This window comes from Halichoerus grypus, chromosome 1, assembly GCF_964656455.1.
Source record: "Halichoerus grypus chromosome 1, mHalGry1.hap1.1, whole genome shotgun sequence".
In the NCBI taxonomy this organism is placed as follows: domain Eukaryota; kingdom Metazoa; phylum Chordata; class Mammalia; order Carnivora; family Phocidae; genus Halichoerus; species Halichoerus grypus.
In genome coordinates, this window is record NC_135712.1 from 67,329,832 (window position 1) to 67,351,821 (window position 21,990).

Below are 21,990 nucleotides of genomic sequence, written 5' to 3' on the forward strand. Positions count from 1 at the left end.
GGACAGGAGCCCGGAGAAAGGGAAAGCACACGGACTCTGAGAACCCGAGAGAAGCAAAGACCTGTTGAAGAGGAGGTGGGAGAGAAGCAAGGAGAGCGCCAGGGCTGCGCTATGGAGGGGAGGGCCCCGACGTTGCCTCCCTTCCGCCTTCTTCCCCCGGGCCGGCCTGCTGCAAGAGGTCCAGCTGCGTCAGGAATGGGCGACCTTGCCCTGTGCCCTGACAGCCCACTACCCACACCAGGCGCTCTGCCAGGCTGGCTCACAGACTTCTCCCACCTGGGGTGGCTTCACCTGGCTGGCCCAGCCCTCCTCATTCTCCTTCACTTGCCCGCTAGATGCTGGGCCATCACCCATGCGGCCGTAAGACTCTGCTCCTGCATCTTTCTGGGTTCTCTCCCTCCTCCTGCGCGCCACACAGCACATCCCCACCTCTCTCCTCTTTCTGCTCACTCTCGCCCCTATGAGCGTGGTTCCCACCAGCACCTCTGCCCGTCACCTCCTACTCCCTAGCCCTTGTCCAGGCTCCCGAGTCTCCAGCTGCCCCCTGGATGACTGGCCACTACTGCCTTGACACCACACCCCAAAACATGCTCACCTTCCCAGGTTTCCATTCCCCCGTGGCTCTTCAAGTTCCCTGCTTTGGCCCATGTCACCCCCATTCTCCTGGTCACAAGGTCAACACCCCGCCCTTGTAACTGCTTTTACTCTTCGGAACCTCCCCTCTGAGATTCATCCCTGCCCCCTCGGCCCCAGGCCCTGTCCAGCTCTGACCAAGTCCTGTGGATGCGGACTCTCGTCCTTCCTGTTCCATGTCCACCTCCGCTGCCTGGACAAAGTTCTCACCCGACTGTGGGATTCTGGCCGTGCTGTCCCAGCCAGACAACCCCTCCTCAGCCCTCCTGGCTCCCTGTATTGGCCCCAGTCTCTCCAGTACATTGCCTTTGTCATGACACTCCCCGGCTCAAAGCCGCCAAAGCTTCCCTGGGTTCCACCAGCCACAACAAATGTGCATTCTTCTGGACCCAGTGAGCCCACGCCTCTTTATTTTCCACTACAACCCCATTCTACCCGCCCCCTTCCCATGCCTGGCCTGCTCCTGCCAACCCGGGCCTGGCTGCCATCCTTATCCTTCTGAAGCCCCTGTGTCCCAGCCTGCTGTCTCTGATCCACCTTCCACACTGCAAGCCAGTGAGTGATCTTTCTAAAACATACACCTGACCCATCGCTGCCCTGCCTAAAACCCTCCTATGCTTCCTGAAGCTTCCAGAACCAGCCCACAAGCCTAGCCTGGCCTCAAGATTTCCACGATCTGGCTCCCCACTACCCGTCCCTGCGCCCAGCATGCCCTGAGCTCTGTTCCAGATACAGTGAACCGTGGGACACTTCCCAAGCTCCTGGCAGTGTTTCTTTGCCTTCGCACATAAGCTCCCCAGCTGGAAGCCCCATCCTCACATACTGCCGGAACCCTCCTTCAGGGTGCCCCCCTTCCCGGGGGGTAGGGTCCTGGCTCTGGCAGTGGCCTCCCCTTACCACTCAGGGCCTTCCTTCTGAGTCCTTGATCACTTGGCGTGTCGTGGTCTGTTAACAGGGTCTCCCTGTAGTGCGTGCAGTGAGACCCCCGAGGACGGAACTGTGTCATGCTCAGCTCCACAGCTGACAACCTCGGGCCTGGAAAACACTGCTAATCCACTGAAGGTGCTCTCCGTGGGTTAGCTCGGTCTCCCTGAGCATCCGTGGACATGGCCTTCAATGGCTATTTACTGAACTCTCAGTAAGCAGTTCTTGGTGACAGAAACACAAACTAAAATACAATTCTGTGGAAATACAGCACAGCTGGGGGAAAGTGCATTATATACGGTTATATCCATGAGAGACCTTCCCATATTTATAACCACTTCTGAGGCTGAGGGTCAGAAGTGTTGGTGCGGATGGCTGGAGAACAGTTCTGAGTCCCACCATCAGGGGGCACCTCGGAGTGCCCCCCCAAGGACCCAAGAGCAGCACCTTCTGCAGAGGGCAGGGGAGGCCCAAGAGCTACTGGGAGCCTTTCCCCAGGAAGCACGCCTCCCCTCCCTGCTATCTTGGCTCAGAACATGGTAAAGCAAATGAATTTTCTCCCCAAAATCCCTGTGGGTTTGCTGGAATGTCCAGCCTGTCCAGGCCAGTGCAAGTAAACTGTAATGAGCTGTAAAATACGCATTTTACTGGAGAAGGATCAAGGCCCCCGAGTGACAGGGGATATTCCCTGACACAAAAAGGGAAGGACGGCATCCCAATCTCAGGCGAGAGATGCCAGGGCCTGAACTGGGACGAGAGAGGGGGCTCCTGAGGCACGGAGGGGCTTAGAGTAGGGTGCAGAAGGGCGCCAACCTTGCCAGAAAGAGTGGGAGGACTAGGGGACACCGCTGAGTATGGGGTTCGCTCAAGAGTGAGACCAGGAGTTCAGACAGGGCCAAAAGAATGCCTAGGGCAAGCCAGGCCTCCGACTGGACAGCATGAGCTGGGGACCTGGCCAGACACAAGGGCCACAGCAGCAGGGCTGGGCAGGAAGCAGGGACAGGCCAGGCGGCGACTGGGCCGAGAGGGGGTGTGCGGTGCTGGAGAGACACTGCAGAGCCTCACCCCCTTGCTCAGCCATCCCGACATGGCCAGCCCGTGTCATGTAACTCCTCAGGAGGCATCCAGATGGAGTCAGAGACCCTCTCACGCTGTGGTCAGACTGCTGTGCACTTGGGGTGTCCACAGCATGCACTCTGGGCAAGCGAGGAGGGTGCAGGGGACTAGCGCTGGCTAGGCCTTTGTCTTCCTTGTCCCCAAGCTCAAAGGCAGCAGAACTCCACTCATGTTTGTTGGGTAGACGTGAACGTAAGAAGAGAGGAGAACCTGCTTTGGAGTAACTTCATCTCTAAGAGCCACACCTAGTCCAAGTCGAGTAGGGGCCCCGTCACCCTGCTGACCTGTCCACACTCTCCCCTGGGGTCACACAGCCCCATCTCTGGGGCTCCTATCTGTGAGCTATTCAGCTCCAGCCTGTCCCAGAGGCCCCAGACCTCATCTGGTTCACACGCAGGAGAGGGCACAATGGTCCTGAACCCCAAACAGGATGCCGGGCAGCCAGGGAGGGAACCCTGACACAGCCCTCCGTCCTTTCCCTGCCTCCACCCATGAGAGCACACGGGGGCAGCCCCCTCTGCCCCAGCGCTCCCTACGAGAAACACTCCGAGTCTGTGGCCCCTGTGAATGGCTTACTTCCCTGCCCAAACGTTCTCTGAGAGTGAGGTTTAGGGTGAGACAGGACCATCAGCCTTTCTCTGAACCAACCAAACCCCAGAACTTGGCACAGGGAAAGTGCCTAGTGGGGGTGTCCCAGGGGCCGACAGCTCTACCTCTTCTCCTCTCTCCTGGGGAGCACCTTAATCCCAGATGGGAATGCTGAAGCTCTCGTCACTCCAACTCATCAGCACTGGGGAGGGGGGAGCGCCCTCCCCGGTGCCCAGGGTCTGGGTTGTGTGGCTTATTTGCAGCCCACAGGCGAACACTGAGGAGGCAGTAGGCAAGCGCTGGGGTAGAACTTTCTCCAAAGTCTCCAGAGAGCATTCCCACAGAGCCAGAAATGCTAGGCTCCCTCCAGGGAAAACATTCCCTTCTGGCTGGGTCCCTGCCCAGGGAGGTGGGGCTGGGCAGCTACAAGGGGCACAGTTAGTGGGGTGGCAGGTAGCTGGGCTGAGGCAAGTCTGGAGCCTCTGCTCCCTGTAGCCATGCAAGGGCAGGAGGGCCTCACTCACCTGTTGCTGGTTCTCCCGTTGTGAGTGGAGTCGTGCCTGGATGCACTCCCGGGTCTCCTGGAAGGCCTGTCTCTGGGAGACCTCAGCTGGGTAGTGGGTGCAGACACCCACGATGTTGGTGCAGGAGAAAATGAGGACATTGGAGACAAGCTGCAGAGGGACAGATGAAGACACGGAGCTCAGGCCCGGAGTGGGCACCATTCACTGGAGCCCCAACCCTGGCCCCTGGAGTCCCCAGCCCCCGGGTTAACACACATACACCCACCTGCAAGCAAACCAATGCCAAGGACACCCGCCCCTGGCTGGCCACAGGGAGTAGCCAAGCATAATAGGTCAGTCTCTCGGACGTCCTCGAAGCCCAGAGCTTGGCAGGTCTGTGACAGGTTGTGGCCCTATGGAACCGAGTCTCTGAATAATCATACTGTGCATGCCCATGGCCCCAGAGATGAAAAGATTTGGCATACTGGTGAGGCTGTGAGGGAGCTGTGTACATGTTGGGGATGGCAGGGGCATGGCAAGGAAGGTTCCATAAGGGTCATGGGATTTCATTTTTTGAAAGTGTGATAGAGTCCAGCATAGGACTAAGGGCTGCCCTTTTGCAGAGAAGCCTGAGATGATTATTTTTATATTAGCTTATTATTCCCCAGGATCAACTGCAAAGAAGCAAGCAGTTGCTGGCTACCCATGAGATAGCCAGCATTGTGCTGAGTCCCCTGAGGACTGAGAGAAGGATAAGGTCCCTGGCCAGCAGGGGTCAGTGTCAACAGCGGGTCCCCTCTCCTCTTCCTGGACTTCCATTCCCTCTCTGCACCAGCACCGAAGTCCCCTGACAAGTCCGGCATACCAGCCGGTGAGTAACCACTGTCGCCCTCTGCTCCGCACTCAAGCCCTTCTCCGTGCCGACAGAGATGTGTGTGTGGAAAAATACTACTGTCTCTCAGGGTGCAGAGACAAGGCTGGAATTCTTTGGAAAGGAGTATTTACTGAAAAGCTAAGGGAAAACAGAACACAACACTACACACCCCACAAAAGCAAGTTTACACAGCACATCTCATATCCTGGCCAAGGAGCTGTTGAGACCAACTTTTTCTTGGCAGGTGCAGCTCCTGGGATATCTGGGTAAACTGACGCTAGTCCTGCCCTTGCCTCAGGCCACACAGAACAGAAGGCATGCAAAGATGTACAGGCTTCTAGGACTCCATCACTCCCTCCCAAAACTTAGTTCTTAGTCTCAAAGACAGAAGGGAACCCCGATTGACCCCCAGCACCTTCTGCTGTAGCTCCTGAAGCCTTCTGAGACTTCAGCACCTGGCAGTGACCTGGCAGACAGCCCCACACACTCTTCTTCCAGGGGCCTCTTTGTCTCTGGAACCTAGAGACTCTGCATTCAGGTCTGCGTTCCACCTGAAGGCCTTCCCCACCCCGGTACGACCTCCACCCAGGGTCCTCAGCCAGCCTAGGCCTGGAGGCCATGTGGGCCCCATGCTGGATGTGGTGCCATGCTTCCCTGGAGATATCCTATACCGTGACTGTCCCAATCCATGAACAGAAAGAGACTTTGTCTTTCCCATCCCAAAGTCCTGCTCTCTCCTTGGTTGCACAATAAATTCTGGTTTCCTGGCCAAAGGACACTGTGAGCTCCCCTCAAGCACCTCCAGGATACCTTCCAGATGCTTCCTGGATGTGCCTCCAGGGAAGGGGCAAACTCAGATTACCAGCTCCACCAACTCTAATGATGACTCATAACTCCCCCAAACCTCACTCCAACCCCATCCACCTCAGAATTGTCATTTCATGTAAAAACATGGCAGAGAAAAACACAACCTACTCATCATAAGGAAAGAAAACCCCTGCTGTCCCAAGCTTACAATCCAGGTGAAGAGATAAGTGATCAAGACTGACAGAGAACCAGCAATATGAAGCAGAAACAGCCTCACACCAACCAAGAGAGAGAGGAGGAAATCATGGGGAGGCAAGAGAAGAACTCCTGGGCAGGCCATGGCACACTGGCCCTGGGGCTGGGGGCATAGTTGGCAAGTCTGGCAGGCATGGGAAAGGGTATACCTGCAAAGAGTATCCATGACGCTCAGGTTTGTGAGGTACTCGGGGTCCCTGAATAATAACTCAGGCTCTATGATCCTAAGGGGAAGTCCACAGAGAAGATAGAGCTGCAAAGGCAGACCAGAGCCAGAGTGAAGGGACATTTGAATGTCAGGTTAAGGAGGCCTGGCACAATCCTTACACAATAGGAGCATGAAGGACTACTGAAGGAAAGAACAGCAGGATGAGCACACAGCTTCAGGAAGACTCATCAGGGGCAGGAGTAGCATAGGGAGTAGGAGACAGGTCAGGAGGCTGCCAGAGAAGCCCAAAGACCTACATGAGGCCGGGGCCAGGCAAGGCAGAGCTGACTCAGAAGGAAGAGCCCCAAAGACCAGGGGGATAAGGTTCGGAAAGAAATAGACTGTGGCCTACAGTAGTAACCAATGCAAGTGACCAATGCGACAAGCCTCCAGGAAGCCACTGGGGCCCACTGAGAGATAGGTAAGGAGAGAGAATGAGATGAGGAGGTGAAGGCTGAAGGAGCAATCTTCAGGGAATGCTGGAGAATGTTCTAGTTAGGGGATATATTTTGAAAAGAGAGGAAGGTGCCAGATGACTAAAAACAGGAAAAACTGGGAAGGAAAAGATGAGGAGCTACCCTCAGATAGGATAATGTATCATGATAATGCAACATGGCCAAGTGGGGTTTATCCCAGGAATGGAAGGCTGGTTCAACTCTGAAAAATCAAGGTAATTCACCATATTAACAGACTGAATAGAAAAACCATATGGTTATTTCAATAGTTACTGAAAAAGTATATGAAAAAATTCAACATCAAGGCAAGATTAAAAAAGAAAAACTCAACAAATTAGGAATGGAAGAGACACTCCTCAAACTGATCAATGGCATATACAAAAACCTACAGCTAACATCATACTTAATAGAGAAAGACTAAATGTTTCCGTTAAGACCAGGAACAAAGCAAGATCGACCCCTTCCTCACTTTTATTCAGCATGGTACTGGAGGTTCTAGACTATGCAATAAGACAAGAAAAAGAAATAAAAGGCATACAGATTGGAAAGGAAAAAATAAAACTGTCTTTTTGTCACCTGCATGCAGGTGATGTGCAGAAAATCCCCCCAAATTCTACAAAACAGCTACCAGAATTAATAAGCAAGTTTAAAAATACAAGAATACAAGATCACAGGATACTAGTTCAATATATAAAAAGCAACTGTATTTCTATATGTAAGCAATAAATAATCTGACATGAAATTTTTGAAGTACCATTTAAATATCACCAAAGCTATGAAATATTTGTGTATAAACCTAACAAAAAACACACAAACCTGTTCACTGAATACTATAAAACACTGATGAAAGAAAAAAAAAGACCTGAATAAATGGAGAGATATACCATATTCATATATTTGGAAAACTCAATATTGTTCAGATGTCAATTCTCTCCAAACTGATGTATAGATGCAACACAATCATAATCAAAATCCAAGCAGGATTTTTTTTTTAAAGATTTTATTTATTTATTTGACAGAGAGAGAGACAGCGAGAGCAGGAACACAAGCAGGGGGAGTGGGAGAGGGAGAAGCAGGCTTCCTGACAAGCAGGGAGCCCAATGTGGGACTCGATCCCAGGACCCTGGGATCATGACCTGAGCTGAAGGCAAACGCTTAATGACTGAGCCACCCAGGTGCCCCCAAGCAGGATTTTTAAAAAGATATTAATGAGCTGAGTCTATGATTTATATGAAAAAGCAAAATAACTAGAATAGCCAAAATTATTTTGAAAAAGATGAACCAGTTGGAAGACTCCTACCACTCAATTTCAAGACTTACTATTAAGCTACAGTAATTAAGACAGTGCAGTACTGGCATAAGGATAGAAATACAGATCAATGGAATAAAGTTGAGAGTCCAGAAATAAACCCTTCCATTTATGGTTAGTTGATATTTGACAATGGTCCAAGACAATTGGATGGAGAAAGAATATTCTTTTCAGCAAATGATGCTAGGATAACTTGATACCTACATGTAAAATAGTGAGGTTGGATCCCCTACCTCACACCATATATAAAATTAACTCAAAGTGGATCAGAGACCTCAATGTAAGAGCTATAGCAATAAAACTCAGAAGAAAACATAAAAGTAAATCTTCATGACCTGGGATTAAGCAATGATTTCTTAGTTGTGACACCAAAAGCACAAATGAAAGAAAAAAAAAAAAAAAGATAAATTACACTTCACCAAAATTAAAGACTTTTGCTCTTTGAAAGACACAAAGAAAGTAAAAAGAAAACCATCAATGGGAGAAAATATCCGCAAATCATAGATCATACTTTTATTTTTTTGCAAATATATAAAGGCAACTAAAGAAAGGAGAATCTTTTCAACAAATGGTGCCAGAAAATTTGGCTATGCATATGACTAACTCAAACCTCACAAAATACATAAAAATTTACTCAAAATGGTTCATAGGCCCAGATGCAAAACCTGAAACTATTAAACTTTCATAGGAAAACATAGGACTTTGGGTTACACAGAGATTTCTCATATACATCAGCAAAATTATGATCCAATAAAGAAATGATAAATTGAGGGGTGCCTGGGTGGCTCAGTCATTAAGTGTCTGCCTTCAGTTCAGGTCATGATCCCAGGGTCCTGGGATCGAGCCCCGCATCAGGCTCCCTGCTCAGCTGGAAGCCTGCTTCTCCCTCTTCCACTCCCCCTGCTTGTGTTTCCTCTCTTGCTGTGTCTTTCTCTGTCAAATAAATAAATAAAATCTTTTTTTAAAAAAAAGAAATGATAAAGTGATAAATTAGACATCATCAAAAATAAGAACATTTGTCTTCCAAAGACACTGTTAAGATAACAAAAAGACAAGCCACAGAATGGGAAAAATTATTTGTAAATCACATATCTGATAAAAAGACTTGTACCCAGAATTCATAAAGAACTCTCAAAAGTCAACAATAACAACCCACTTTTTAAAAGAGCAAAAGAGGGGTGCCTGGGTGGTTCAGATGGTTAAGCATCCACCTTCAGCTCAGGTCATGATCCCAGGGTCCTGGAATCGAGCCCCACATCGGGCTCCCTGCTCAGCGAGGAGCCTGCTTCTCCCTTTCCCTCTGCCTCTGCCTCTCCCCCTGCTTGTGCTGTCTCTGCCTCTCTCTCTCTCTCTCAAATGAATAAATAAAATCTTTTTTAAAAAATAAAAGAGCAAAAGATCTGAATAGATAATCATCAAAGATGTAAAGATGACGAATAAGCACATAGAAAGATGCTGAAAATCATTAGCCATTAGGGAAATGCAAATTTTTAAAAACAATGAGATACTACTCAGCACTATTAGAGCGGCTAAAATAAAATGACAAAATGAAAAGAAAAAAGAACTGCCAACACGGGTACTGGTAGGAAGGTGGACCACCTAGAACTCTCACACCTTGCTATGAGAAATAAAAAATGGTAGAGCCACTTAAGAAAACAGTTTGGCAATCTCTCATAAAGTTAAACACATACTTACCCTATGACCAGCAAACTCAATCCTAGATATTTGCCCAAATGAAATGAGAAGTTACGTTCACCCTAAAATCTGTGCCGGAATGTTTACGGAGTATGATTCATCTCTAAAATGGAGCGATCTAGTGATAACACACAACAACGTGGATGAGTCTCAAATACAGAATGCTGAGTGAAAGGAGCCACACTCGAAAGGCCATATGATTGCATTTACATGGCATTCTGGAAAAGGCGAAACTATAGGTACTGCAAACAGACCAGGGGTTACCAGGGAGAGGCTGACTGCAAGGGGCAGCAGGAAGAAATCGTTCTGGGTGACAGAACTGTCCCCTATCTTCACTGCGGTCGTGGTTACACATCCGTACGCCCCTGTCAAACCCACAGAACTGTATACCAGTAAGGGTGAATTCTACTGCTTGTAAATTAGACTTTAAAAAAAAGAACGGGAGTAAGATGTGGGAGGGACTAAAAGAGAGAATGTGAACGGCCGCCGGACTGAGAAAAAGCAGCCTTTCCTCTCGCTGAGGCCAGAAAGAAGGGCCAGAGTCTATTTCGGGACATGACCCCCAAGGTAATTATCAACTGGCCGCTGGAGCATCTCAGTCCTAATCCTCCTGGCCTCTCCTGCTGTAATCTGACTCCTACCGCAGCCAGAAGGCCAATAGCAACAGACGGTGCAAATCCAGGTAAAATGATGCCCAGTAACCCAATAGGGGTCCAAACAGCTTTGCTTAGCTTAGTGTGTCTCCGTGTTCCCCTCTCTCATTCACTAAACACAAAACGGGGTGAACAGTTACAGGGTGCTGGGGTGTGAGATGGGTCTTGGGCCAGGTCATTGGGAAGGGTTTTCAGCAAATTTCACTCGAGAGTGAACAAGTAGGAGATAAATATGTTTGTTACACACACACACATCACTCACCGAAAAAGCAGAAATCTGTGCCCTGGTTCTCATAGAGGCTAAGGCTTCTGTGCAGACACTAATGCGGTGAATGAAGAGGAGGCATCAGTCAGCAGGGCAGCAAGGCCTAATTAAGGGTTTGTTGGTTTTCCTTGCGTGGACCTTGAGGGACATATCTAACCACAAGGAACACGTGCCCAGGTGTGCGTGTGTGTGTGCGCGCGTGCACATACTCACGCGTGCGCACATACACCTACACCAGGTAGAGTAATAAGGAGACCTAACAATACAGCAAACCTCAGCCCGGGGATTCGCCTCAGCATCTGCTTTAAAACAAGCCCAGCAGATGGTGTGGGTCCAGGTAGTCTCAGGACCACACCGGGAGAAACCCTCGCTTAGAGGGGAATGTCTGGAATTCTAGTCTCCGCACGGAAACCCAGGGGAGATGCCTATGAATATTTACCAGTCTGGCGGCCATGATGGCGGTATTTCTAAAACCCCAGCACTTTTGGAAACCCAATCTCTCGCTGCCTGCAGGCTTCAGGTTTGATTTGGCCCAGGGTGAAGCTACGGTGCAGCGCCTGCTCGTGGAGGCTGAAAGAGGTTCCAGCAGCGGGGCCTTGGGCACTGCAAACAATACTGCCTCTCTGACTCCGCAAGAGGCTCCCCGGGCTTGCTACTTGCCACTCCTGGGAAAGACGGAAGGCGAAGAGGGATGAGGAACGAACAGGTTTGGAATCAAAGGAAATGAGCTGGAGAAGACCCTCTCACAATCTGCTATCAGGCATGGCTTCTGTCCTGGACAAGTCAGCTTGCTTCTTGCACTGCGATTCATAGGGTGTAGCTGGTGGTGGCGACAGTGGCAGAGATAAGGAATCAGAATACCCCAGGGAACCAGATTTGGTGATGGGGGTGGGGGGTGAGGTGTTCAGTTACATGTGAATTGCAGATAAATAACAAAATTTTTTTTTCTAGTGTAAGTATGTCCCATGCAATATTTGGAACATACTTATACTAAAAAATTATTTGTTATCTGAAATTGAAATTTAACCATATTTTACCTGGCAATCCTAGGAGGGAGCCTTTTCAAACCCGCCCTCCCCCAACTCTGACAACTCTCTCCCCCTTGGCAGGGCCCCAGGACTTTGGGGGTGACCCAGCTCCCACTCCGCCCTACTCCTTCTTCCAGACCCTTCCCTACCCTCTGCGGATCCTGCACAAACAGACCACAGTGCTTTCTCTTCACATCGAAGTCTGAAATCCCCTCAATTGAGGGCAAGCCAAAGCTGGGATCTCATTTTCCAAATCCACCCATCTGGCCACAAGGGTCTAGACAACATCTGGGCTCCTGGGGGCTGAGGACCAGCTCCCCACTGCTCTGGGTATTAGGAAGAGAAGAAAGTTCCTCTCCTGGGACCCAAGCCCTAAAGACAGGCACAGCCCCTCCTGTTCTAGTCCTTTTTTTCTATTTGCAAACATACAAAACTAGCAACCAAATCCCAAATAAAAGGAGCTGACAAGCCTGACAGGAGTTTCTTCCGCCTGCCCCAGATTTCATTTGTTCTACATGGTGCCGGTGGGAAGCTCGGGGGACCTCAGTGGAATCCTATTATGATACAAAATACAATAAATCAAGGAAGGATAATCTTAAATTATATACTCTTGGAAGTCACATCAGCTTGGTTCCTTGTGCACTGCACTGTGCTCAATGAGGTGTTAAATGGCTTTTTAAAAATATTACATATTTTTAACTTTTTAAAAAATCATAGTGATGCCTCTTAAAAATTTGTCCCTTACAAAGAATAAAGACTGCTCTACGCTTTTTTGGTGCTCAAAGCTGCATTATCTCGGCTTAGGGGCTTTCATGATGAGAGTCTCTTTCATGGAGATAGTTGGTTTATCTCAATGGCTCCGGGCAAACAAGACCAGGCTCTCTGCTGTCTTCATTCCCATGGGGTCCTGCTCAGAAGGCACCCCCTCTTCTCCATTCCAGTGAGGATCCAGTTGCTCAGGGCTTGTCAATCTCTCCTGCTCTGTGTCAGAGATCCCCATATCACATCATGACACCTCCTGCCCAAAAGCGTGCCATGACTCCCTATCATCAGTAAGATAAAGCCTCAGTCTCTGCGCTGGCACTAAGACTCCACAAGCCCCATTACCAGCCATACATTCCCCTTCTCATCTCCTACCCCAACCATACGGGCTACCCACTGTCTCTGGAAAATACCAATCTATAATATGATTCTCAAAGTATAATGTTTATTTAATACAATTTCGCTGTTACTACACGCAAGGCATAAAATGTTAACCAATCAATAATTAGCATCTGCTTAATCCATTTTTAGGAAAGACAAAACAGACTAAAACGTGAAGAAAGACAAGTATCTAGGAACGATCGGGTGCATCAATTTACAGCTTTAAAACACTTTCCACATGCACTGTTGCACTGCCTCCTCATCATGTCCTTCTGAGCTAAGCTAGCTGGGTGGCATCACCGCTCTTTCGCTAATGAGGACACCAAGGCTCGAGGCAGGAGCCCTGTCCGCAGCTACACAGCACAGTGGCAAAGCTAAATCACAGATTCTCATTCCAAGTGCAGAGCTCATCCTACTCTACTAGACTAAGCTGTTATTTATCCCAACCTAATTTAGGCCTACTTTGGCTTTATTCTATTTAATAAAGGAACACTCGACTTTCTTTCCCTCTCGCCCCAGGTGCCCCAGGCCTTCCTCATAGATCCTGGTCACATAAAATGCTGCTGATTAGGGACCTGCCCCCAGCCACAGCCTCCAAAACTCGCTCTCTTCAAGGAACCACCACTGTGGGTGAGAAAGGTCCACCCTGTACCTTGGGGAGGTCAAGCCTTTCTCTAGTACAGCTTCCCTTAATTACCTTCGCATTGAGATATAATTTCTATGCCATACAATTCACCCTTTTGAAGTACATAATTCAGTAGTTTTTAGTGTATTCTCAAGATTATGCAACCTTCACCATTAACTAATTCCAGAGCATTTCAACATCCCCAAAAGAAATCCCACACCCATTAATCACTGCTTACTTCCCATCTGCACCACGACCCCCAGCTCCTGTCAGCCCCTAATTTACTTTCTGTCTCGATGGATTTGCTTATGCTGGACCCTTCATAGAAACAGAAGCATATAATAGGTAGTCTGCTTGTCCATCTACTTTCACTTAGCATAATACTTTCAAGATCCATCTCTGTATCAGTTCTACATTCTTTTATGGCCAGATGATATTCCGTAGAACGGATAAACCACATTTTGTTTCTTTATCCATCAGTTACGGGCATTTGGGTTGTGTTGCTATGAACATTCATGTGCAAGCTCTTGCACAGATGTATGCTTTCAGTTCTCTTGGGTATATATACATAAGAGTGAAACTGTTAGATGTTCTAGACTGAATGTTTATGTCCCCTCGCCCCCAAATTCATACGTTAAAATCCTCACCTCCAATGAGATGGCATTAGGAGGTGGGGCTTTGGGGAGCTGATCAGGTCATGAGGGTGAGATTAGTAAATGGGATTCATGCACTTATAAAAGAGATCTCAGGGGCGCCTGGGTGGCTCAGCCGGTTGAGCGTCTGCCTTCAGCTCAGCTCATGATCCCAGGGTCCTGGGATGGAGCCCCACGTTGGGCTCCCTGCTCAGTGGGGAGTCTGCTTCTCTCTCTCCCTCTGCCCCTCCCCCTGCTCATGCTCTCTTTCTCTCTCTCAAATAAATAAATAAAATCTTAAAAAAAGGGTGGGGGAGAGATCTTAAAGAGCTCCCTCTAACGCCCCTTCCACCTTGTGAGGACACAGTGGGAAAATAGCCATCTATGAGCCAGGCAGTGGGTTCTCAGCGGACACTGAATCTACTGGTGCCTTGAACTTGACTTGCCAGCACCCAGAACTGTGAGAAATAAATGTTTGTTGTCTATGCCACGTGGCTTATGATATTTTGTTATGGCAGCCCAAATGGACTAAGATGCGGGGTCACATTGTTAAGTCTAGAAAACATTTTGAGGAACTGCCCAACTGTTCCAAAGTGGCAGAGCCATTTTCTACTCCAACCAGAAGTATATGGGGGTTCTGGTTCCTCACATCCTCCCCAATGCTTGTTTTTGTACCTCTTTTTGATTACAGCCATCCTAGTGGGAGTAAGGCAGTATCTCATTGTGGTTTAGATTTCCTTAAATTTTATTTTATTTTATTTTTTTTTTTTTTTAATATTTTATTTATTTGACAGAGAGAGACAGAGCGAGGAGGGAACACAAGCAGGGGGAGTGGGAGAGGGAGAAGCAGGCTGCCCGCTGAGCAGGGAGCCCGATGCGGGGCTCGATCCCAGGACCCTGGGACCATGACCTGAGCCGAAGGCAGACGCCTAACCGACTGAGCCACCCAGGCGCCCCTAGATTTCCTTAAATTTTAAAGCAAATAGTGACAATAGTAAGTGAGATAGTTTGTTCTGTAACTCAAATAGCTGTGCCTTTAGAGAGAGAGAGTCACACTGGACATTTTATGTTTGTCATCTTTGGTTACGTATTCCTAGGAAGACCCCAGAAGTTGTATACGTATTTGAATGAGAAACAACAGCTTTCACAGAACAGTACTCACTTGAGCAGGATATCCTCTGAATGCACGCAACAAACGCTGACCGAGTACCCAGCACAGAGCACTGTTCGGGGTCTGGGAAAGCTCAGCACTGGCCACCTGGCCCCTGGCCCCCAGGACTGCAAGTCTGGTGACAGAGTCAGGCACGTGCCCAGAGGAGCTGAGAGGAGCCCATGCTACAGGCTGTGGAATCTGGAACTCCAAGTTAGTTTCACAGACACTCAGTTTGCAAAAAATATGGCGGCGGAGACAACAGTCTTAATATGGAGTGTTTTCTAAATTAACGAGAAATAAGTAGAACAGAAAAATCAGTAACGTAGATGAATAAGCTATTCAAAGAAGTAAAACTCCAAATGACTGACAAATGCATGACATGAAAAAAATGTAAAACCTCACTAGCAAACCAAGAAATACAAATGAAAACAATATTTGCCTATTAAACTAGCAATGCTTTTTTCATGGTAATCATATTAGCAAGAATGCAACAGAACAGATACCTTCTATCCATCAGTGGGTATGAGAATTGGTACCACTCTCTTCAGGAAACCAATTTGGGAATATGGATGAAGAGCCTTAAAAATATTCATACTCGGGCGCCTGGGTGGCTCAGTCATTAAGCGTCTGCCTTCGGCTCAGGTCATGATCCCAGGGTTCTGGGATCGAGCCCCATATCGGGCTCCCTGCTCCGCGGGAAGCCTGCTTCTCCCCTTCCCACTCCCCCTGCTTGTGTTCCCTCTCTCGCTGTCTCTCTGTCAAATAAATAAATAAAATCTTTAGAAAAAAATGATCATACTCTTCCCTCGTGCATTGTTGGTGGGAATGCAAACTGGTGCAGCCACTATGTAAAACAGTAAGCAGGTTCCTCAAAAAAATTAAAAATAGAAATGCCATATGATCTAGTAATTCCACTACTGAGTATTTACCCCCAAAAAAAACAAAAACACGAATTCAAAAAGACATATGTGCCCCTCTGTTTATTGCAGCATTATTTACAAAAGCCAAGATCTGAAAGCAACCCAGTGTCCACAGACAGATGAATGGATAAAGAAGATGTGGTATATATCTACAATGGAATATTACTCAGCCATAAAAAGAATGAAATCTTAATATTTGCAACATGGATGGATCTAGAGGGTATCATGCTAAGTGAAATAAGCCAGCCAGAGAAAGACATATACCATATGATTTCACTTATATGCAAAATCTAAAAACCAAATGAACACACAAACAGACAAACCAGAAACAGACCCATATACAGAGAACAAACTGATGGTTGCCAGAAGTGGGGGGTGGGGAGGGACGGGCAAAATGGCTTCAGAGAAGTGGGAGGTATGGGCTTCCAGTTACGGAATGAATAAGTCACAGGGATGAAAAGTATAGCATGAGCTATAGACATGAGACAATTGTATTATAATAACGTGGTGACAGATGGGAGCGACACTTGTGGTGAGCACAGCATAGTATAGACTTGTCCAATCACTATGTTGTACATCTGAAACTAATGTAACATTCTGTGTCAACTGTACCTCAGTTAAAAAATAACATGCTTATAGGCTTTGACCCACAAATCAGTCCCCTCCACGGATTATCTGCTCCACAGAAACTCACTGGCCTGGACAGGGCTTTGTATGCAAGGATGATTAGAAAATTTAACATGAGGAACAGAAATGTTGAACTGGAGAAGAGTTAGGAAAATGATGGTGTTTCAGTACCCTGAAATATGTCACGACCTCTACAATGTTTTATTTGAAGAAGACTGAACATCACGGGGAAATTTTCAAAATCTAATGTCAAGTGGGAGAGGAAGAGAATACAGAATTCCATATTCAACATGATCCCAATCTAAAAATATGTATGTGTCAACAGTGGTAGAATGTCTCTAGGTGGCAGCAGGATTGTAAGTATTTTTTCAGACCTTTTTCTTTAGACCACTGAACACTTTCCAACTTTTATATGTACTACTCTTAAAAGACAAAAATGACAAATTGATATTAAAAAGGAAAAAAATACATGCTTTTACTGTGAGCAGGGCAGGCTGCAGAAACTTCTCAGCTAATAGAGGAGATAAGAATCCAAATGGGCCTGCAAAACCAGACCAAATAAGCCAAATGGGAAAAGAGATTCAAATCAGAAAAAGAAGTCATTTGAGGAGCACCTGGGTGGCTCAGTCAGTTAAGCATCTGCCTTCAGCTCAGGTCATGATCCCAGGGTCCCGGGATCGAGTTCCACATCAGGCTCGCTGCTCAGCGGGGAGCCTGCTTCTCCCTCTCCTTCTGCCTGCCACTCCCCCCTGCTTGTGCTCTCTCTCTCTCTCATTCTCTCTCAAGTAAGTAAATAAAATCTTTAAAAAAAAAAAAAAAAAAGAAAAGAAAAGAAGTCATTTGAGGCAGTGGGGACCAGGAAGGCTTTATGGAGAGGGCTCTGCAGATGGAACTCACAGTGTGGGCAAGATCCAGGCATCCAGGTGGCAGAAACCACATGAATTAAGGAGTGGAGGGACTTCGAAGGGTGCAAGGCTGCCTGGGGAAACCCAGGAAGTCAATACTGACTGGAACAGAACAAGCAAAGGGGAACTGGCAAGAGAGGCGGTGGGGTTCACGGCTACATAGCAAAGGATATCCACGTTCGGGTAAGGAGGTGGCACGTGACCCAGGAAGCCTTAAAACTCTTGGTGGTTGCATTTCCGAAACTAAAAAGTACACTAAATTTTCAATTTCTAATATGTGCATTCATTAAAGAAAATTTCAATTTACTGCCCAACACAACCAGTGTTAACTGGTTCATTCCTCTTCCTTTTTTAATCTACTCAACAGTTTTTTGTTTTCATGAAGCTGTGATCTTCCTGTTTATAATTTAGTATCCTGCTTTTTTCACTAACATTATAACATAAGTCTATCCTCCCGTTATTACAACTTCTAATGCTGCAGCCTTTCAGTAGGAAAATGTGATCAGAGCTGCACTTTGGGAATATTAATTTCATGGCTGGGAAGCAGGCGGCAAAGAGGAAGGTGCTAGAAGTAAAGAGGCCAAACAGAGAGCTGGGCAAATGGCACAGATGAGAAGGACCAGAGCAGAGCCCGAGGGAGACAAGAGGCCCTTCAAAGGGAAAGGGGAGCAGTGTTCAGGATATCCCAAGCAAGCGTCTCAGAGGGGTGAATCTCCAGGGGGAAGGGAAGGGGCTTTGGTTCTTAATCCATGCAGGGGAAATCCAGTGAGGGACTGGTTTCAGGGTGGCCAGAATGAGTAAGACAGTGTCATAAAAGCTAAATGGAAGGGAGAGATTCAAGCAAGAACTGGAGAGCCCACAGTCAGGTGCTGTGGGAGAGGCTGAAGAGATAAAGAGGAATCCAAGGTTGTCAGGGGTCCCACAGGTGACCTCTGAGAAAGATCAGGTAGAGGAGGAGTCCAGACCACAAGGGTGTAAGTCATAAGGGGTGGTGAGGACGACAATAGTGAAGGTGGCTCTTTCTCAGGGTGCTTACGAGAAAGGGTGGGTTACAGCTTGGGTGGATACAGCATGGAGCAGAAGGAGAGGCAGGAGAACCTGGTTCATCCAAAGGCAGAGGGACAGAGGACTAAAGAGGCAAAGGACAGAACTCCACCGAATAGCAGGGCAGTGCTGTCCACAATGGCAGCCACCAGCCATGGTGGCCACGAGCGCTTGAAACGTGGCTAGTCTGAATTGAGATGTGCTGTCAGTATAAAACTCACACCAGAGTTTGAAAGAATGTTTTATATTAATTACATGTTGGTAGGATATTCTGGATATACTGGGTGAAAAAAAAAGATATTGCTAAAATTAGTTTCATCTGTGTTTTTTGTTGTTTTTCTTTTTTAATTTTTTGGCTACTGGAAAAATTAAAATTACGTGTGTGGCTCTCATTATACTCCTGTTGAACAGCACGGCTGGCTGTAGAACAAAGGGGGGCAAATCAAGAGGGACCTGGAACCCGCCATCATCACGGGCTCATTTGCAAAATATCAAACTGGTGTTTGGGAAAACTGAACAGTCGGTGAATCTACCTAGAGCCCCACCTTTGGGCCTCAGACAGACCGGCCTCCCTTCCTGCCCTTTAGGGGGTCATTTTCCCAAGGCTCAGAGTCATTCCTCTGCTGGGCTCAGAACTCACTTTGGATGGCACACTGCACAGCATCCACTCCCTCTGGCTTTGGGGAGCATAACATGTAAAGGAGAAAAGGGAAGGGGTGTGTGGGGCCGAGGCTCACCCATAAGACCCCAAGGGACAGGAAGGTTTCGGATGTGAGCCCAGGTATAAACTGAAGCAGCAGGACTATCTAGCATGTCAACTTCTCTAGCATGTCATGAAACTTGGGGGCTTTGGGAGAACAGACAGATCTAAAACCATGGGGAGAAGGGGCAGCCTAGGAGCAATGAGTCAATGTCTGGAGGCAGCACAGTGTAGAGAAGGGACTGGGGACTTAGGAAGCTAACTTCTCATTCTGGATATACAAAAAAAAAGAAAAAGAAAAAAATTATGTGTGTATATATAAAACCAGAGAGGCAGTGGGTGAAGGCCAAGGTCTCTGCCACCTGGGACAATCCAGGAGTAGCCACAGCCTGAGTCTCTGGCTGCTCAGGCAGGACCCTTGTCCTGAACATACTACCATGAATGGAGACGCCATTCACAGGATGTTCTGAGAAATCCCCTATTTCAAATATTCTGTTCCCAGTTCTCCTGAAATACAAGGGAATGCTCAGCAGTGCAGCATATAGACAGCTGGTTACAGCTGGAAGTCCTACGAAGGTCTCCCTTCTGACCCATGCAGGATCCGTGGGGAATCCCAGGGGAAGCTGGAGTCCTTCAGAATCCGTCAGGCAACAGCCTCCCCACCCACCAAGGTGCGGGGATCACATGTATAAAGCGGTGTGGACATGCAGATACATTCCCACCCAAACCAAAGCAAGGACACAAGTTGGGGTGGAGGGAACAGGGGTGAAAGAGAGGCTGGCCTGGCGGGAGTGCCTCGGAAAGCCTTTCTAGAGAAGCTAGGTGGTGGGTCTGCTCACCCATAAGCAGCTTCTCATGCAGTTCTCTCATCTCCGGGGTAAGGAAGAGTTTGCTTTGTGGCCTGGCAAGAAGTTCTGTGGGCTAGCAGTTTATTTATAATCCAGTGCAAGTGAAATTTCTCTCCTCCAAAAATCTCATCTTGGAGAACAATTATCCCACACCCTCCAAGTTCCCCCACCCCTCAACTTCCTCCTCCCCCTTCCAGGAAAGTCAGACAGGCTTTCATTGTTCCAGGTGAGTGGTGGTGACATAACAGGATGATGCCAGGCTGTGTAGGTGGAGGGAAGGGGCTGACAAAATGCTGGAATCGGATTCAGGGGGGAGAGAAAAGAGCACCACCAAACAACAGAGTTCTGCTTTCCACCCTGCACAGGTGAGGGGCGGGGTTTCCTCGTGCCTCTCCACCCACGAACCTCCTCCCTCCCTCCAGGCCTCACCTCCAGGGCCCATTTTAGGTCTGCTGAATTTGGAAGGAAAACAGGAAAGCTCAAGAGAAAGTGAAACCGCCATTACCCTGCTTACCTAACCTTGACTCGGTAGCGCAACATGCTCTGGGGCTGTGTTGGTCTGTGTGGAAGGCCCAGGCACCCTGCGCGTGCCCCAGGGCAGAGAGGTGCCCTGGCGCTGCTCAAGACAGGTGCCCCAGCAGGGATTCAGGGGGCCCCGGAGGCTACCCCACAGACTGCCTGCAGAGAAAGGCAGGGAGCAACAATGGGCGGAGCACAGTGCTGGAAGTCGGGGGGCCCGGGGGCTAGCCTTGTGACTTTGGGCAAGTCACAGCACCTACTGGGATCTCAAAGCCCTCATCTCTAAAATGGAGTGAAAGTCACTAGCTAATAGACACCGGTGCAAACACGCTCCCCACGTAAAGCCCCGTAGCCGGGCTGGCCATGCTGTGAGTGGCTTGGCGCCCTGAGAACGGGCTGAAAGCCCCGTGGGGCTGGCCAGGCCTCCTCTGGCTCCGAGGCATGTCCTCCTCCTCCTCCGGGACGGGATGGGGCTGACACACAGCAGGCCCTCATAAATGCTTGCTACATGAATAAATGGATGAAAAGGAAGCTGAGGGCTGCTGGGCTCTCTCAAGGCCTTGAATATTCCAGCTCACCTGAGAAGACAGTCCGGGCCCCCAGCAGTCTTTGCTTCAGACACTGAGCACACAGCCCAAGGCAGGAGATGGGGGGGTACAGGACCCCCATCCACAAGGTTGTCAAGGCCTGAGTCAGAATTAAACAAAACGCAGATGACACAGCAAAAGACGGACAAACATAGCACTGACTGCCGCAGCACCAAAGGCCTAGAGGTGGTTTCCAGCAGGGAGATGAGCCATGAGGCAAGTCTGTGTGTCCCTGCGAGTGGGGTGCAAGCTCGGTGGGGCTGGGAACTGGATCTGGGTGTAGTGTTGGGGAGTCCCTTCCTGGCTGGCTGACCATGGCTCTGTCCCTGGGAAATCCCCGGAGGCCGAGCCCGTGAGGGGAGAAATAACGTGGAAATGGCGTTGTGGCGAGGCTGGGTGAACAGCGAAGGACCTGGATTACGGCAGGCCCAGCCCTTCTCCTCCCTGGCTCGGCTACCTCCACAAGTCCTCTTGGGGCCCAGGAAGTTTCTTCTTACGTAAAACAGGAGAAGTGACCCCCTGACTCCCAGATGCTTCCCAAGGGCCCTGACTACATGCTACATGAATCCTGGGAGCCCTCTCTGTGGTGTGACCCAGCGTATCAGAGAGAAAACCAAGAGTTGGCCCCGGTCCAGTTGCCACTCATTCCCAGCCATCCTGCTAACAAGGGGCAGGAAGGGCGCCTAGGGCTGGCACTGAGGCCATGAGGTATGAGGAGTTAGAGGTAAGTCTTCCCCAGGGCCAAGGGAAACATATCCTGGGCGCCGAGGGGTGAGCCATTAAACTCAGCCATTACCGGTACATGCCTATAAAAAGCACCCCGTAGGATGGGTGTGGCAGACATTCATTTGCAGACTGCCCTCCCCACCCCTACCCTCCAGAAACATAATCTCAGCTTGAGGTCCACCTGGTGAGCTCTAGATTATCACACTACCACCTCTTACCACATCCCTTTGGAGTAGATCACTGATACT

At 48.7% G+C, this 21,990-nt stretch overlaps 1 protein-coding gene across 2 annotated transcripts in view; it reads right to left on the bottom strand.

Moving 5' to 3' along the window:
* Positions 1 to 21,990, bottom strand: part of ADCY5 (adenylate cyclase 5) — a 149,948-nt gene that overhangs the window by 58,568 nt on the left and 69,390 nt on the right. For both annotated transcript variants that reach the window (XM_078066750.1, XM_078066746.1), the window contains exon 2: positions 3,786 to 3,935. In XM_078066750.1, the coding sequence (XP_077922876.1) occupies positions 3,786 to 3,935 (150 nt within the window). The remainder of the gene's footprint in view (positions 1 to 3,785; positions 3,936 to 21,990) is intronic.